Here is an 18,772-nt window from a genome sequence, read left to right as displayed (position 1 = left end):
GAGAGTGTCTAACCACCTCCCCTTGACATTCAATGGCATTACCATCGCCGAATCCCCCACCATCAACATCCTGGAGGTCACCATTGACCAGAAACTTAACTGGACCAGCCATATAAATACTGTGGCTACAAGAGCAGGTCAGAGGCTGGGTATTCTGCGGCGAGTGACTCACCTCCTGACTCCCCAAAGCCTTTCCACCATCTACAAAGCACAAGTCAGGAGTGTGATGGAATACTCTCCACTTGCCTGGATGAGTGCAGCTCCAACAACACTCAAGAAGCTCGACACCATCCAAGATAAAGCAGCCCGCTTGATTGGCACCCCATCCACCACCCTAAACATTCACTCCCTTCACCACCGGCGCACTGTGGCTGCAGTGTGCACCATCCACAGGATGCACTGCAGCAACTCGCCAAGGCTTCTTCGACAGCACCTCCCAAACCCGCGACCTCTACCACCTAGAAGGACAAGGGCAGCAGGCGCATGGGAACAACACCACCTGCACGTTCCCCTCCAAGTCACACACCATCCCGACTTGGAAATATATCGCCGTTCCTTCATTGTCGCTGGGTCAAAATCCTGGAACTCCCTTCCTAACAGCACTGTGGGAGAACCGTCACCACACGGACTGCAGCGGTTCAAGAAGGCGGCTCACCACCACCTTCTCGAGGGCAATCAGGGATGGGCAATAAATGCCGGCCTTGCCAGCGACGCCCACATCCCGTGAACGAATAAAAAAAAATAAAAAAAATATTTAAGCACTGCAAACTGAATAATTATCTGGTACAAGCATGCTGATGCAGAAATTTGGCTTTCAGGATGTCTTTTTAAAATAATTTTGTAAACTATTCAATCTCTCAGGGCTTTGCACCCAGGGAGCAAAGACCAAGCATAGTCTCCAGGTCAAATGGGATTAGAGGTTGGGGATTTAATTGGATTGGGGCTGAGAGAGGACTGCGATGTAAAGGCCAGAGATGGTGGAGTGGAGTAAGTGGGCAGGGGGGGGGGGGAGAGAGCGGGAGGGGAAGAGTGGGATTCGAGGCCAGGGAGGGAAGTAGAGGATCATCTGCATTGTGGAATGGCCTCACCCGCCAGAATTCCCATCAGTTCCACCTCTCTTGCTCCCAGCTTAATGAACATAAGCATGAAGCAGCCCTACATCATAGAATGATAAAAAAAAGAAAGAACTTTCATTCATAGAGCCCCTTTCACCACCTCAGGACGTCCCAAAGCACTTTACAGCCAATGAAGTACTTTTTTGAAGTGTAGTTCAATGTTGTAATCTATGAAACGCGGCAGCCGATACAACACAGGAGGCCATTCGGCCCACTGTACCTGTGCCGGCTCTTTGGTGGAGCTATCCAATTGGTCCCACTCCCCTGCTCGTTCCCCATAATGTCGAATGGCCAGTTTCCTTATAGCAGCCGGTCACGAAGCAATCAGTTGCCATAAATATTCTGGCCTTTCTGGCCCTGGCTGGTCTACTGTACCTCAGGTGGACTCCACCAGGAATCTCCTCTCCTCCTCCTCGTGGGCACCCTCTCTCTTTATATAAATGCCCCTGACATCGGGAACATAGATGAGGTAGATTTTTATTCACTCTTTGCTAATGTTCTTTGGTACATTTTTGGAAAGGTTGGGATCTACAGATTGGCACAAGGTAGTCAGAGGCAGATTTTCCTCTTTCGCGATTGGGCATTAAATGACGGGCAGATGCAGAGAGAAAAATCAGGTGGGAAGGAATGAACACCAATAATGAAGCCCACCCCTTTTTTTCCCCTTATTTTAAATGCCCTAAGCAATAAAATACCAATTAGTGGGTTGGCACTTTCTCCCGACATTACATCACTTTTTACTCACAGCTACTTTTTCAATATAATTAGTAAGGAGGGAAACATGACCTGTTGGGTAACGGAGCCATAAACGGCAGTTTGAGACCACCTGGAATAGGTGGTACTGCACCACTTTAGCTTTAATGAAGCCATATTTTGAAACTTTTATTCTGACCTGCCTTTAATATTAAACCTCACGGGCTCAAAAATTCACAGCCTTTCTGGCACGCTCCCGCTGTAACTCCAGTGTGAGTGCCCTAGAAAGGCCACAAATTAGGCCGGGACTTGAGTGTGCTGTGTCCCAGTCTAACCTCAAAGTTTCAGTGAGGTTTGTTGGGGGAAAAGCCTCTGCTTGCCCAAAAAAAAAAAGCCACTGTCATAGGAGGGAGGAGTCAGGCAGGAGAGGAGTTAGGACCATGCAACCCGTGAAATTGCATGGGGCCCCGAGCACATCCAGTGATAAGTATTTAGTACCACTGTCTAGTAAAATGCAGGGGCCCCCAAACGGAACCATTGCACGGAGCCCTCGCAAGGCAAATGCCACTGCTGGGGGCAGGGAGTCCCATGGCCAGGAAACCTTGTGCCCCTGGGCCTCACGGCATTGGCAGGTGTACCGACTCACCAAATTGCGGTAGTGGGTTCCATCTGCGGTGTCCAGAATGGGATTTTGTCCTGAACCTCTCAAAGTAAAAGGAATAATTTAAAAAAAAATTAATCATCTGTGGGCCCCTTACAAAGGGGGCTGATGGGAGCCATCGTCTGTTCTTTCGGGGCGGGGTGGGAAGAGAATTGCTGACAACTGCCATCCCCATATTTCCACCACAATTTGCAGCCTCTGTGTGGTGGCCAGACACCCAAGATGTCTGCCAACGGCAACTAAATGCAAAGACCTCCCCACCCTGTGAACTTTGGCAGGGTCAGAGGTGAAGGTGGATTTTCAGGCCTCACTTTTCCAATGGCAGGCTGGCAGCCATCAAACATTGACAGGCGTTGCTAACCTTTGCCAAGTCCTTTGCAGTAGTAACTGTCCCAAATAATAAGCAATGACCAACTGGAGGAAAGTTTACTTTGTCTTTGCCAAAGAGATGTGAAGTAAAGGCAGTGTGTGGGACACAGAGTTAACAGTTGTTTTTTTCCTGAAGAAACTCATGCAAAGTAGAAAATAAGAACTTTTAGAAAATAATCCTAAATTAAATTGGACAGCGGCTATAGCACTTAAATATGGTTTCTAAGACTGAAAAGTGAAGTTATTGAGAAATAGCTGACTCTTCTCCATTACGTTATGGTTGAGTGCAAGTACTGAAGTTCAGACCACCTAAGCTGCCACAGGTGGTGCTGGATTCATAAGACAGCTGCCAATACTGCACAATGGAAAAGTCCATTTACGCACAGAGGACTGGAGACACAGCTGAAAACAATTAGGAATCTATCAAGAACCTTGATTTGGCTACTTAAATCCCAATGATTCAAAGATTAAATTCTACAACAGAAATTATAATCACCAACCAACAGCTGTACTGCTTTCATACCATGTGCACAGCACAACCACAAATGACTAGCATGTGAGTTCTCTATTTGTTGGAGTTCAGACTATATTGCATTAGATAATTCTGCTGGTTTCCTCTTTTTTCATGTAGGAACTACTGTTTGGGAGAGCAGGTGAATAGGCTCCTGACTGCCTTTCTGAATGTACACACCAGAATATTGCTCCATATCCAGGAGGCAGGGTGGTAGGGTGGTGGAGAGATGGCTGATCTACTTTTTTCTCGTTTGCGATGACTTCCATGTGGCACTCCAACTAGTGGCATAGATAAGGACCAACAAAATTAATTTTCACTATGACTGCCACATTTGAATCATGGGACTTAACCCATTACCATAGGGTTATTATTTTCTTGGACACATGCTTACATAGGACCCCTTGTGCAGTATGAGAGATATTTTGTACCAGTCGTTCTCCTTCTTCTCTCCTGAAGACATTGATTCCTGCTGACGTATGGTACTACAGGTGCCAAACTCCTTTCAGGAACTTAGCCAACTGCCCGTTCTTCATGTGTGAGGCTAGACAGTGAATGTCACATGCTCTTCTACCACAGAAGGCCTCACAATCAAGCCTGATCTGGTCATGACTCAACAAATGGAACATGATAAAAATTAGAGACCAGAAGGGCCGAAGGGTGTTGCAATAAAACTAATTCTGTAACAAAGAGCCTTATAATGAGGGCGGGATAATATAGTGCGGTCATGTAGTTTACCAGCATACATATCCTTTCATCTCTGGCATCTAGTTTAAAAGCATCCCAGAATAAGGAGAATAAAAACGTCTCTCAATGTTCTTCTGAAAAGTTAGCTGAGGTGTTTAATGTGAAATCTACGAACGGAAACCAAAATTTAAACAAAATACTTAATAAATCGTAGGTTCATTTCATATGCATTGTGAAAAGTTTGATTAATACAGATAATTCTATAAAGAGATACTTTTGTGCCATAGGAACATTTCTATTAAGATGATTCCAGTCTTTATGAATCAAAAACTACAAGTTGTAGTTATAATGAATGTATTACATTCAATCCTCACTGCAACATAGTTTTCTGGAGCAAAAGACTAGGTGTATTATAAATGAGGTGGGCACTCTGATCATTGTTCCATAACCTATCACCAAATGGAACATGAAAAAAATTAGAGACCAGATGGGCCTAAGGGTATTGCAATAAAACTGATTCTGTAACAAAGAGCTTTATAATGAGGGCGGGATATAGTGTGGTCATGTAGTTTACCAGCATACATATCCTTTCATCTCTGGCATCTAGTTTAAAAGCATTTCAGAATAAGGAGATTAAAAATGTGTCTCAATGTTCTTCTTAAAAGTTAGCTGATTTGAGCTGAGATGCTATTAGGGCATTAAAACTGGCCTCATCACTCGTGGGTAGGGAATGGAAAAATCAGGCGGTGTTCCTGCTTCTGCTATCTGCTGGAAAGATAACGTTGGGTCATGACCAGATCAGGCTTGATTGTGAGGCCTTCTGTGGTAGAAGAGCATGTGACACTCACTGTCTAGCCTCACATATGAAGAACGGGCAGTTGGCTAAGGTACTGAAAGGAGTCTGGCACCTGTCGTACCATACATCAGCAGGAATCAATGTCATCAGGAGAGGTACAAAATATCTCTCATACTGCACAAGAGGTCCTAAATAAAAACAGTTTAGCAGTCTCACCTCAGTCCTCAGTGAAGCATCTACATCACAAAACTACCCTTACATTTAGCAATTTGTGTGGAAAGTATATTAAAAGTGCTGTAGTGGCCATATTAATTGCTCTTTATTTACCGTTGTATTTGTTGCTACACTGATGAAATTCCTTAGAATTAAAAGTTTAAAGAGTAATGAAGCAATACAAAGCTAAATAGAGATAGAAAATAAATGTGTAACACATCCAACTTGTAGTTCTTATTGGAACATCTTTGTAATTTTATAAGAATGAAAATTACTGCCATCATTTCTGACTTATTTGTACTGTTCCATCTTCTTGCCTGTATAAAATGGGTATCAAAGGTCACTAGGTGCTTTGCAAAAGGTGTAAGAGAATTTAAAGAGCCCCACATCAATGTTAGTAGCATCAGTTCTAATCTTATTTCTGATTTGGTTTTGGAGCTTTGTTTTTCCTGTTGCCAATTATTTTGATATCTTCCTTTGTGCCATTTGGAATGGGGCTGCAATTTTACCCTCCACCACCTGTTTTACACCTGGTTTTCCCATTGGGTATTCTCCAATATCTTTGCATTGTGGAAGAGGAGAAAGAGCTAAAGAAGGAAGTCAGGTTGGTCAGGCAGTACCAGACTGTTCTGTTGTAATAAGAGCCTCAGAGGACTGAAGTGCCCCTTGTCTCATGGCATTTTTGGATCTGCTGTAGGTTACCCATTTTATGCTGCTGCATGGGCAGCCTGGCCCTGCTTCCTTTCCACCACATGTGCAGGCATCAGAGGGGGATGGGCAGAGGGCTCATGTGTGACTTTTCTTGGAAAACAGTGCCATTATCTGTGCCGATTCCTGCCATGCCACTGGTACAGGGTACTGGCTCTGCACAGCCAATGATGCATGGGAAAGCGAATCTAATGGTACCAATGAGATCAGTGAAGTCCTGCCTCATGGTTTTGTATATCCAATTGTCAAGCCTTTCAAACTGGAAGAGATGGTCTTCTCCAATCTGGCACCCCAGCTGCCAATGGCAGCATCTGAGCATCCACGAAAGCAGCTCAGACTTGCCCTTTAGGGCCTCAGTCATGGGGGAAAATGCTGTAGATGACCCTGGATCTACCAAATCCTTCATGGTGCACTGCAGCCTTGTGAAATCACCCTTCTATACCTTGTGCCAATGACCTCCTCCACCCGACCTGTCTTATGCAGCACATGGTCAGATATAGCCCCAATGCTGTACCAAGGCTTGATGTTATGCACGTATCACTCTTTTAAAAGCAAGATTATGAGATCTGGATCCCCAGGCCCTTCAATCAAGACATGATACGTTCTGATCCTCTGGGCCAGTCATGTTGTCCTCCTCATGTGCCACCAGCATTTGTTCCTACTCATTCATTCTGTGATGCCCAGTGCACTCCCCTCTGGCCCACTCTATAACTCCACTGGAGTGGATATCTCTGAGCTGGTATTGGGCGGTGGCGGGGAATAGAGTGAGTGACGATGTGTATGTGAAATGCTGGTCATGCCATTTGCAGTGGGGCTGGCTCTTCTACCTCAGGCACACCTAGAGGAGGAAAAGAAGAAGAGGTTAGAACAGATTCCCATCTACACCCCCTCCACAATCTCCAACACCCTCTGTTAATTGTATCTATGTGATTTATATCAATTAGTGTTAATTGTATTCAGGTGGTGGGTATCAATTGAGGACGCTCTTGTATCCATTTATAGAAGGGTGTGTAATGTTGAGGTGTGTGAATAAAGGCTTGGAAGCAACTGAAGACCAGGATCTAGTATACCATCCTTTCCCACCTGGCTATCCAGTTTATAACACCCTCCCACCCCCCACCTCCATCTCCAACACCCTCTGTGACTTCCCTCCCCAGGATTTGGTGCAGTTCCTCCTCATGGGAGTGAGAATGCAGAGCTTTGGGTGTCTGCCAACTGTTGCAGCTCTCTTCTGGCTGTTATGGGCTGTCGTCTTTGGAAAAGGAGCAAATAGGACTGTGACACACAGTAATATGCAGCATGTGATCCATAATGGTTGTGCTGGCATTCATGTATCAGGCAGTTACATTCCATGAGAGGCCACTATATTCCCTCACAGGCATTGGCAATCATAGGCAATGGTATGCAATTAAAATACTTAAACAGAGTGTGAGGGAGAGATCATTGTAAGCGGTAGACTTGCTTAGTACAATGAAAGGTATGGCTGACTCCTTTTACCTTGCCTGACCTGGTAACTCTGTTAAACTTTTTCCAATACTGAGTGCAGGTGTGGGGTGATTGAATTTATACTTACTGCCCTCGCTACTTCCTTCCGTTGCCCTGTGTTGCTCGGTGTCAAACAAAGCCTCACTCCTCTGCGTGACTTTTCCTCCGTCAGCACTTCCACATCTGCATCCAAGAATGTGGGGGTGCTCTGTCTTCCTGCTGACCTGACAGACCATTCTTGGAAAACAAATTTTGGCTGTGCCTCAAAAGCAATTGTAATGATGCCTGCCCATCTTTAAATCCTGCAGCAGCTCACTATTTCTCACCTTCCAACAGACAAGCTTCCAATTAGAGGTCTTCCTGATGCCTGGAAGTTCACCTGAAATATTAAAATGAAGCTGACCCTAGAAATTATGGCAGGGTCAGCACTCGTAAGAAACATGAGTAGGAGTAGGCCATATGGCCCCTCGAGTCTGCTCCGCCGTTCAATAAGATCATGGCTGATCTTTTACCTCAACTCCACTTTCCCGCCCTATTCCCATATCCCTTGATTCCCTTAGTGTCCAAAAATCTATCGGTCTCAGTCCTGAATATACTCAATGACTGAGCATCCACAGCACTCTGGGGTTGAGAATTCTCAAGATTCACAACCCTCTAAGTGAAGAAGTTTTTCCACATCTCAGTCCTAAATGGCCGACCCCCTATCCTGAGACTATGACCCCAAGTTCTAGACTCATCCACCAGGGGAAACAACCTCTCAGCATCTGCCCTGTCAAGCCCTCTAAGAATCTTACACGTTTCAATGAGATCACCTCTCATTCTTCTAAACTCCAGAGAGTATAGGCCCATTCTACTCAATCTCTCCTCATAGGACAACCCTCTCATCCCAGGAATTAATCTAGTGAACCTTCACTGCACCCTCTCTAAGGCAAGTATATCCTTCCTTAGGTAAGGAGACCAAAACTGTACACAGTACTCCAGATGTGGTCTCACCAAAGCCCTATATAAATGGAACAAGACCTCCTTACTCTTATACTTCAACCCCCTTGCAATAAAGGCTAACATAATGCTGGGCAGGCATGGTTCACGCTCTGCTGTACCTTTGGTCAGGATTGGGCCCAATTGGAAAATCTGTACTAGTGTGTTCACATGATATTTCTTTGTCCATTATTTTAACAGAGGAATTAACCCATTTCTTTTGTCACCAATAGTTATTTCTAGTGTATAATGTTATAACCTCACAGGCAAGACTTTCAGAACTTCAGATCTGTTAATATTGTACATTACTGCTAAGCTGCCCCGAAGGGTCAGCACATGAATTCAGTGAGTAATTCAGTTATATAGACTGGGAAGATCCTGTTTCGATTCAGAGTCTGTTATCTGATGTCGGCTGGGGCAGCAGTAGAGCATCAGAACCTCGTCCGGGAAATGAAAAATCAGCCAGGGTTCCCAATCCTGACTGCACCCCAGCAAGGAAAGAAAAAAAGAACTTGCATTTATGTAGCGTCTTTCACGACCTCTGGGCATCCTTAAATGCTTTACAGCCAATGAAGTACTTTTGAAGTCCAGTCACTGTTGTACTGTAGGAAATGCGGCAGCCAAATTGCGCACAACGAGGTCCAACAAACAGCAATGTGATAATGATCAGATCATTTGTTTTAGGTGTTGGTTGAAGGATAAATGTTGACCAGGACACCGGGAGAATTCCACTGTTCTTCTTCGAATAGTGCCCTGGGATCTTTTACGTTCACTTTAGGGGGCAGATGGGGCCTCGGTTTAACGTCTCATCCGAAAGATGGCACCTCCAACAGTACAGCACTCCTTCAGTGCTACACTGAAGTGTCAGCCTATGCACTCAAGTCTCTGGAGTGGGACTTGAACCCACAACTTTCTGACTCAGAGTGTGCTACCACTGAGCCACGGCTGAGGTCAAAACTTTAGGTGAAGAGGGGATGGGTAAAACTGGGAATAAATAAATACATTAATAGCTTCCTAGTTATCAGTATATATTGCTGATCTCAGTTTGTTTTCATTGAAAATTTCTCATTGACAAAGGACATACATTCATATACTTGTGTTATTAAGTCTAAATAAATGCATAGCAGTTTCAAGCAAAATTAAGATACAAGCATAACTTTTCAAAATACTAAACCAGTTCCATCGCACTGAAGTGTTGATCCAAACATGATAGTGCTTGGAACATTATTTATGTCTCGATGATCACCTGGGCGCAGCCGATATTGGGTGAGTCGTAGCGCATTTCTGTAAAGAAATCCACCCAATTTTCCTTCCATTTAAATTAGACCCAGGAAAATCTCCCCTAGTATATCTAAAAAAATAGGTTTACCAGTTGCATAATGAATGCATGTTTTGTCTGTTATGTAACCAACAGCAATTGCTGTAAGATCTGTGCCCTTTCACTCACTGTAATTACTAACCAGAGTTAAGTATGTAGCAGGGAAGATTATTAATCATAATTTGAATGTAAAACAGCCACTAGGGTTACTTTATCTTTCCTACTTTGAGGCTGCTTACAATAGCCTCTACAACATGATTCATTTTAGAGTCTTGTTAATCCATAGAAATGCAAATCAGTTCAATTAGGAAAAAGTAACCAAGTACATTTTCTATCTGTGCTCTTACTTTTATGCAATTAAATAATAATGGTATTACACTCAAAATTATTCATTTCTGAACAGGTTCGATCTGTTTGTTGCATAAAATGGATTCTTAATAATGATTATATGGCTGCATTCACATTATGTAAACTGATAAAATAAATATGTTTGGAGCACATACCTTGGCGTCCTTTTTCTTTAATGCATTCAATTCTTTTTGTTGCTTCTTCAGCAATTTTATGTAGGCCTATAATATCAAATAATAAAATGATTTAAATTGTTTGCAACTGAAAAAAGACCACTGCAATGGGAATCCAGGATATGCCCTACTTTGGTTTAAAGAGGTCATATCAATTATCCTGTTGCTTCATTGTATTAGCCCTTTTTTGTACTTTTTCCTTCATATAATAGTCATTATTTTCATTGCCTACAAAAATGGCTAAAGTACAATGTATTTTGTGCAGATACATATATAAAAGAAACGCCTTGTAGATTTTAATTTTTTTTAAACCCTTAGAGTGTTGACAGGTTTCGTGAGCTTTCTGTCTCTCCAGGCCGATGGTTTTGATTTGTTTTTATCTCACACTGTGACACTAAAATAAACGCTGTTTCAGTAATATAACTATTTAAATGTCAGGAGTAGCTTTATTGCTGTAGTATTGACCCTAAACAACTAAATTAAATACAGAGAATACAATTTTACATGTAAAAACTAGAAATTGTATGCACTTTACTTCCAGCTGCCTTTTCCTCCTCTCTCTCCTCTTCCCTATGTTCTTTCCAATTGTTAAATTTAAATTTTACTCTTTTGTACCTATTCTAATCCAATTTCACCTACTCAAACCCCCTTTTAAACATTTTAAATGTTTTTACTTACCTTTGTTTTGCTTCCCTGCCCCCATCATCGATTCACTAAAAAAAGGGGTTAAAGACCAGATTCTCAGCCTAGACTGGGAAGATTAATCTGGGCATATCAAAAATGTGACCAGGTCAATCTCTAATGTAAAATTAGGAAATGCTTCACCTTGATAAGTAGTCTAGTCAGTGGCCTCTGTGACCTACAACAACCAGATGAATAAGCTGATCTGTAGCATGTAATGGTTAAAAGATATTTTTCTCTTTTTTAGGTCTCCCCTGTCAACAGGTGATTATCTAGTTCAGAGGCCAGGCAAACAATCTTCTCCCAGATCCTTCCAATATCATTCTTGAGGCAGGCTAAAGAAGCATTATATTTGAATTAGTTAATAAAACATAACATGGAAAGAAATGTAATTTGAGAAGTATTACATAAAGGCTAGTGGAGGCCTGGAAATGGAATATAGATATTATGATCATAGGAACCTGTCCACATCTGAAAAGAGAAGACTTATGTTTCGGACAAATATGCACAGGCTCCTGCCAAGAATATTTAAAATAGTTTCCTACATTACAAGAGTGACTACACTTCAAAAGCACTTAATTGGCTGTGAAGCACTTTGGGATGTTCTGAGGTTGTGAAAGGTGCTGTATAACATGCAAGCTCTTTCTTTAAGAGATGGAATCTCCCCTAACCCTGGATATTCCAGCAGTGTCAGCCACAGAGGTTTCCATCAGGTGGACCCTGGAACTTCCGCTCCAATCAAAGTGCCAAGGATTTTTAGCCCTGGGGTATCTACTTAAAATGTTTACCCATTTGTTCTCTCCTCAGATGCTGACAGACTTACTGTGTAGTTCCAGCGGTTTCTTCAAAAAATTAACTGAATGGTATTATGCGCACTATGTGAAGCCTACGATGCAATTACCGCCTTAACTTCACTTAAAGGTATCCATGATACCTTAAAATGGACTTTGGATAGTGACATTTAACTTTAAAAGATGTTTTTGTACTTTTGTGAAGGCCCATTCTATGATGTGGAAATTTTCTGATACTGTTTGAAGATGAAAGTGTTGCATGATGTTAAAAAGGAACCAGATCCCTTGATGGTTTAGTGAGTTTATTCAGTGAATGGCTGAGCCATATAGACCAGCAAGGTCCCAGGTTTGATCCCTGGCCTATGCTATATTAGATGGCCTCGCCAGAGATAGCAGTCGGAGTGCTTCAGTTGGGCTCAGTGCCTGTGGGGTGTGAAAGGGAAAATTGGCAAAGGTTCCTACTATTAATCGCTATCTGACAACCCCTGCTGGAAGTGTCTGTCTGGCGACAATGAGTGAGGACAAGACTAAGCTTTGCTGTGATGCCCCCCCCAGTGGCCAGAGAGCCAATCAAAATACACTCTCAAGACTCACACATGAGTAATGGCCACTTGGCCAAATTAATGGAAGATACCTGCTGCCCAGCAAAGAGAAGGGGATGGAAGCAGACTGGCGGGCCAAAGGGAAAGGGGTCTTGGAGGTATATTGCTCCTGTGGCAGATTATCATTTTGTCGTTGATTACGAGAAAATTAACTATCATATATTATAGTAAAATGGTCACAATTTCTGAAGTGTTATATCAAAATTACCTTCATTTGCTTCAAGTCCTCAATATTCATCTGAGGTACCAGTGTTGTATCTGTAAAAAAAAAGTTCCAGCACAGATTATTCCGTATAACTAAAACGCTTTCCCAGTTACTGTAAACAATTCACCTAGACTGCATTATAAGGATATACAAGGCATGCTGATGACTTGAAAACATTGCAGAGATTGATATCCAGAAGGAGAAGACAACTCAAGCAAATTAAGTCATGGCATTCAGAGTGAAATGGTACAGATGATGGAAATGCAAGATGTAGCTATGCGAGCCACTGCAATTGCAGCTGAACAGTGATATTAAAAATAGAAAAGAAAGACTTGCATTTATGTAGCACTTTTCACGACCTCAGGATGTCCCAAGGCGCTTTACAGCCAATTAAGTACTTTTGAAGTGTAGTCACTGTTGTAATGTAAGAAATGTGGCAGCCAATTTGCGTACAGCAAAGTCCCATAAACATCGAAATAATGACCAGATAATCTTTTTTTAAAGTATGATATTAGACTTAGTATTTAACAATTCGTCAGAACTGATTAGTAACCTGGAAGTGGGTGAACATTTGAGTTTTAGTCATCATTGTATAGTTTGATATCACAATAATGGCTAAGGAAACAAACAATTTGAAGACTTCAGAGGAGCAAATTTTAGAGCTGTGAGAGTTGTGTAGCTGTTTAAGGTGGAAATGGAATTAGAAACCATTGAGTTTTATGGCTATTTAAGGGACATAGAAAACAAACATTATAATAAGAAAAGGTAAAAATTATAAAGGTGTGATCACAGTGGCTGAATAAGGAGATCAAAAATAACCTATGGATTAAGAATTATTTTTAAAAGCCAAATAAAGGAAATAAAAAATTGAGAGTGCTGGGAGTTATATAAAAGTCAATTGAGAACAAAGAAATGGGACCAGAGGACAATGTGGGTAGCAACTAAAATGTCTTCGAATTTCTTTTGTTATGATAAGCAACAAAGATGATTCCAAGACTTAAAGCTATGAAGAGTGGCTCAGAAAAGTGAACTTGTTTTGACTGTGGAGCGAAGATTGAGGTGGGACATGATCGAAGTCCTTAAAAACATTGAATCATGAATAATGCAGGTTTAAGCAGGTTATTTAATTTAATCAGTGATTTCAGAATTACAAAATACCAATACGAAACAAAATTGGAGGTTAGTAGATTTTTCCACAGTTAACAAGCCACAAGCAAAACTGGCTTAGAATTCTATTTTCCTACAGAGCAGCAGACATGTAAAATTGACTCCCTGTGAAAGAAACTACTGTCATGTTAATTAACCTTTTTAAAAAAAAAACTGCATAAATACCTGATAAATCATGGGTTTTAAGTGCATGATACATGTACATCCACAGATAATCAAATGCTCCATGGAACATGACCATTTCTGTACTGTTGGGACCATGAAAATGATACCTGGGCAATTCAGTTGGTCTCAGTTTAATCATCGAGGATACAGGGGTAGACTTTATGAAATTGTGTTCCTGAGGCAGAGCTTTAGCCACCAGGAATGCATATCGGGAACTTGAATGCAGAGCTCAGCAAGCCTGCAGGATTAATGGACATTAATGGATGGAAAATCCTATGGGGCCCACTTAGCTCTGTCCCCAAATTCCCAATATATTCTTGGCAAGCAAGGCTTCAGCAAGAGCACAAATTCAAAAAAATGTACCCTATAATGTTAACAACGCTGAGTTTGCTAGTTTAACACGCAAGGTCAGGGAGATGTTTCACAGTGCTACGTAGTCTCGGATTTTTAGCTGCAGTTATTCATTTACCTCAGGAGACTGAATAACAGTGCAAACTTTACGTAGCTTGTGGAAGGAATATTTTTGATGGGCCAAACTGCTTGTTCTCCTCCTGTACCTTATCACGCAATAAGGACAACTTAAGTGGTGCGTGCAAATTATCAGCACCTGTGATTGTGTTGCACCAAGTGATGCCTTCCAGTCCAATCATTATTTAACAGGGTATAAATATTAGCTGCATACATTTTTCATTGACTACACTGGAGCTATGGAGTCCCCCCACAGTGCCTGTGAATTCCACTAATGAACACTGCTGCGCTGTGTCTCTGGAATCCATTGTTGGTTTTATAGCTATCATTTGCGACAGTTATAATGTTGGTATCTGTTTGACGCAAGTACCTGCTTTCAGAAAGCTGTGAGTGAGCAGCGTGGAGTTCTATACTGGCGTTTTTTGCACCACTCTGTGTTCATGAAAGGCGGAGTTCACTGATGTCAGAAAGCCAGTTAAATTTGCAATTGTGAGTATGTGATCCTGCAACAAAACCACTGCCTGTATGCGTGTATATGTGTATGTATATATTCATATTATATATAATATATTACATTTGTAACACATTTAGTCTTTTCCATTGTTACCCGGTCAAAATATTAATTTTAAGGATGAGATTGGAAATTATCACACTTAAGGGATTATGGTAGATGCCTTGATGATGAGAGAAAAAAAAATCAGACATCTGTTGGCATGGTGACTTAGTCTAGGCAAGAGTAATAAAGGCTCCCATTTATCAGCTATTATAAATATTTTAAATGATAGCAGAATCAAGAGAAGCCCCTTGTGGACACCTTCTTGAAACAGAACATTAATTATTATAATAGCTTAGGTCTTGGCTTGATGGATAATGAATGGAAAATCAACAACAACTTGCATTTATATAGCGCCTTTAACATAGTAAAACGTTCCAAGGCGCTTCACAGAGTGATTATCAAACAAAGTTTGACGCTGAGCCACATGAGGAGATATTAGGACAGGTGAGGTAGGTTTTAAGGAGCGTCTTAGAGGAGGAGAGAGTAGTAGAGAGCGGGAAGAGCTTTAGGGAGGGAATTCCAGAGCTTAAGGTATTTAAATCAGGGTATTTAGAGTTTGGCAAAGGGTTATCTTCTGAGTTTGATGCTGGGTACTCAGTAATGATAGCATTATGAATGCACAATACAGTTCATCTCAATCATAACTATTATATGGGGACAAATATTGAAACTGAACTGAGGTGCGACACTCTGGGCAGAATTTTCACTTCCAGCCAGGAAGGGAGTTGGGAGGGGGGGGGAAGATTTTTGGGTGCAAAACCTGGAAGGTAAGTTGCCGTGTCGCAATAATGAGGCCAATAAATGTCACTTTCGGGTTTCGCGCCCGGCAGCCAGCCTGATTGACAGGCTGGGGATCGGAGGGAGGGAGGGATCATGGGCCGGGGAAGGGGGACGGTACGGGACGGGGAGGAGTTCAGGAGGCCGGGAAGATCAGAGGTCGCTGGAGGTCAGATGAAGAGTCGGAGGTAGGGGTCCACCATCTTGGGTGGGGGGGAGCGATTGCGGGATTCCTGTCGGCCAGGTGAGCTTGTTGGGCCTGGATGAAGCACACCTGCTCCTCCAGGCCCACAAGCAGTGCAATAAAGGCACTCACCTCATGGATTCGGCCCTTCACCTGACATGATTCGGAAGCGATGGGAAACCCAAACAGATAAGGATAAATTTATTTTAATGTTCCAATACACAAAATATTAAGTACCTCAACTATTTCAATGAGGTACATTGCCATTTCAAGTATCGGCCCGCCGGCTTTAAGTGGGGGCGGGATTTCTTGGTGTCTGCTGTCCGCACGCAGACAAACCTGCCTGGGTTAAACCCAGAAGTGGGCGAGTTGGAGCCGGGATGCGGTCCCGCTCGATAAAGCTGTCATTTTAACCTCCCACCCACCCCCAACCCATCTGTTCTTGGGGGTTGAAATTTACCTCAGTGTATCTGGACAATGTGGTACCAGTTTATTAAAGTTCATGATTATTATTATTTACAATTATCTATAGTAAATGGAATGATAAGGAGGTCTGAGAAGATTGAGACCGAAATGCCAGAAGGCATATTTTTGCCCAAAATACAGCTCAATATTTGCAATGTCGTCTTGATCCAAGAGTTCTAATCCAATAATAAAAACAGAAAATGCTGGAAATACATGGAAATGCTGGAGCCCCACAGATACTGCCTGACCTGCTGAGTAATTCCAGCGTTACCTGTTTTTACTTCAAATTTTCAGCATCCTCAGTATTTTGCTTACGTTCTAATCCAATAGCTCGGGAAACACTGTTTAAAAATGTATCAGCTATCTTGATTCTCACCTTTCTTTGCATCATTTCCAATTCCTTGGCCAGAAGTCGAGTTCTGCCTTAGTTCTGAGCTGCTCTGTGGTGTTACACTTGGTTTAGCTGAATTCGTTTTCCCTTTTTTGTCATTTTTGGAGTTGTCATTTGGTACATCTGCTATATCACTCTTGAAATTCAAAGCAAACAACATACAATACGTATCAAAATGATCCACCGATAAACATTTTCGATGACGAAACCCTTGCCTGAATTGATCACTTTAGAAACTGGGACAGATCTACGCAGATTATAATTATGCAAGAAATACTCTGAAGCCATGAGGACCAGTTGCTAGATTCAGAAACATTTCTGCAGTTATTTCTTATGATTACTTATTTAAGTAGATAAAAGTGATATATTTAAGACCCTATTGTTAAATAAAAACTGTCTGGTCATTATAGAAAAAGTTAAATAGGGTATATTCTCCTCTGTGGGCCTCTGCTGGTTGTCCAAAAGCCACTGTTTACCGGAGGTACAGTGCATCTGTCAGGGTAGGAGAACGGTCCGTTTTCCTGCTGCGGTCCGTCTGCATGACTCAGTGCACTCCCGGTGCAGGTCCACTCCCTGACAGCTCCTTACACTGGGATTGGGAGGAAGGAAACACAAGCCCAGCTGCAGGCCTGAGAGGATTGTGCATCAGTCATGATTGCACCATGAAGCCCATATCTCCAAGGTGCCTGCCATCTATCCTTCCTTCTCCTTCAAACTGAAGTGTTGCTTTGGATTGCCTTAGAATGAAAGCACCATACACAGCACCCAGGAACCCTGCATTGAGGTGGATTATTTTCTGGCAGGGGTCACATACCATTTGGGCATTGATAGAGTTCTAACCCTTCCTATTTAAATAGGTCATAGGGACATTACTCTTCCTTTCAAAATCACCATCAACCCTTTCCTCAAAAAAAGCCCATTCTTGACCTATCCTTCCCCTCCAACTGCTGCCCAATTTCTAAACTCTCATCATTGTCTAATATCCTGGAACATGTTGTCACCTCCCAGCTATATGCTCACCTCTCTCAAAATTTCCTGTGTGATCTGTTTAATCCACTTTCTGATCTGTCCATAGCACTTAGACAGCTCTCATCTAAATCACCACCGATATCTTGCGTGACTGGGAAAATGGTACTTTATCCATACTTAGCTTTCTCTGTAACTTTCAACATAATCAATCACATCACCCTCCTCTTGTCCGTGGTTCACCTCAATGAGACTGCCCTTGCATATTTTCACACCTCCAGCAAAGGCCTCTCTTCCAGGTACTGCACAGTCACCTCTGGAGGCTCCTAAGGATCCATTCTTGGTCCTTTCCTTTTTCCTCATCTATACCCTGGCCTTAAGTGACATCATCTCTAGACATGAATCCGCTTTCTCATGTATGCTGACGACATCCAGCTCTGCCTCTCCACCGCTTCTTAGATCTCATGACCATCTACAAATTGTCAGACTGCCTGTCTAACATTAAATCATGAAGGACCCAGAAGCTCCCACATTTGAACATTGTGAAGAATGATGCTATTTTTTTTCAGTCCCTGGTTTAAAAACTCTGCACCCTTGTCATTGACTCTATTCCCCTCCCTGGTTGCTCGCTCAAGCTGAATTAAATAGCCTTGGTGCTTTGTTTGACATAAAGCTAAGCTTCATATTCCATAACCCATTCAATATCAAGATTGCTTACTTCCACCCCTGAAATACTGCTCGCCTCTGCCCCTACCTTACCCGCATTGCTGCTGAAACACTTATCCAAACCTTCATTACCTCTACACTTGACTTGTCAAACACAGTCCTTTCTGGCCAACTGACCGCCACTCTTCATTAACTCCAAATTTGCCAAGCTCTGTTATCCGTAACCTGTACCACATTAAGCATGCCGGCCCATCACTCTATCCTTATTGATATAACTTGGTTCCCCATCCTCCAAAGTTATTGAAAAATATTTTCGACAAACCCCTCGCTATAGTGCCAAAACGTTCAGATGTCTCATCCTCATTCTTTGGAACTCCCTCCCCAAACCCTTTCGCCTCTCTTCTTTCCTCTTCCCTTTTAAAATACATCTTTTCTTCTCCTTCTTCATCAACAACAACTTGCCTTTACATAGCAGCTCTCTTCGACCGAACTTTCATCACCTCTCTTAATATTTTGATGAAGGCTCGGTGTCTGCTCCTTTCCTTCTCTGTGAAGCGACCTTGGGATTGCTTTCTATGTTAAAGGTGCTATGACTAGCAAATTGTTGTTGTATAGAAAATGCAATTAGGTTGA

At 42.3% G+C, this 18,772-nt stretch overlaps 1 protein-coding gene across 7 annotated transcripts in view; it reads right to left on the bottom strand.

The window, feature by feature from the left end:
- The window catches only part of plcb4a (phospholipase C, beta 4a), a 399,841-nt gene that overhangs the window by 62,419 nt on the left and 318,650 nt on the right, over window positions 1–18,772 (bottom strand). For all 7 annotated transcript variants that reach the window (XM_067989437.1, XM_067989441.1, XM_067989442.1 and 4 more), the window contains 3 exons: window positions 16,493–16,643; window positions 12,338–12,387; window positions 10,038–10,103 (listed from right to left, as the gene is read on the bottom strand). In XM_067989437.1, the coding sequence (XP_067845538.1) occupies window positions 10,038–10,103; window positions 12,338–12,387; window positions 16,493–16,643 (267 nt within the window). The remainder of the gene's footprint in view (window positions 1–10,037; window positions 10,104–12,337; window positions 12,388–16,492; window positions 16,644–18,772) is intronic.

This window comes from Heptranchias perlo, chromosome 8, assembly GCF_035084215.1.
Source record: "Heptranchias perlo isolate sHepPer1 chromosome 8, sHepPer1.hap1, whole genome shotgun sequence".
NCBI classification, from domain to species: Eukaryota; Metazoa; Chordata; class Chondrichthyes; order Hexanchiformes; family Hexanchidae; genus Heptranchias; species Heptranchias perlo.
Note: the sequence above shows the minus strand (reverse complement) of the source record. Positions and strands in the feature narration are given on the sequence as shown.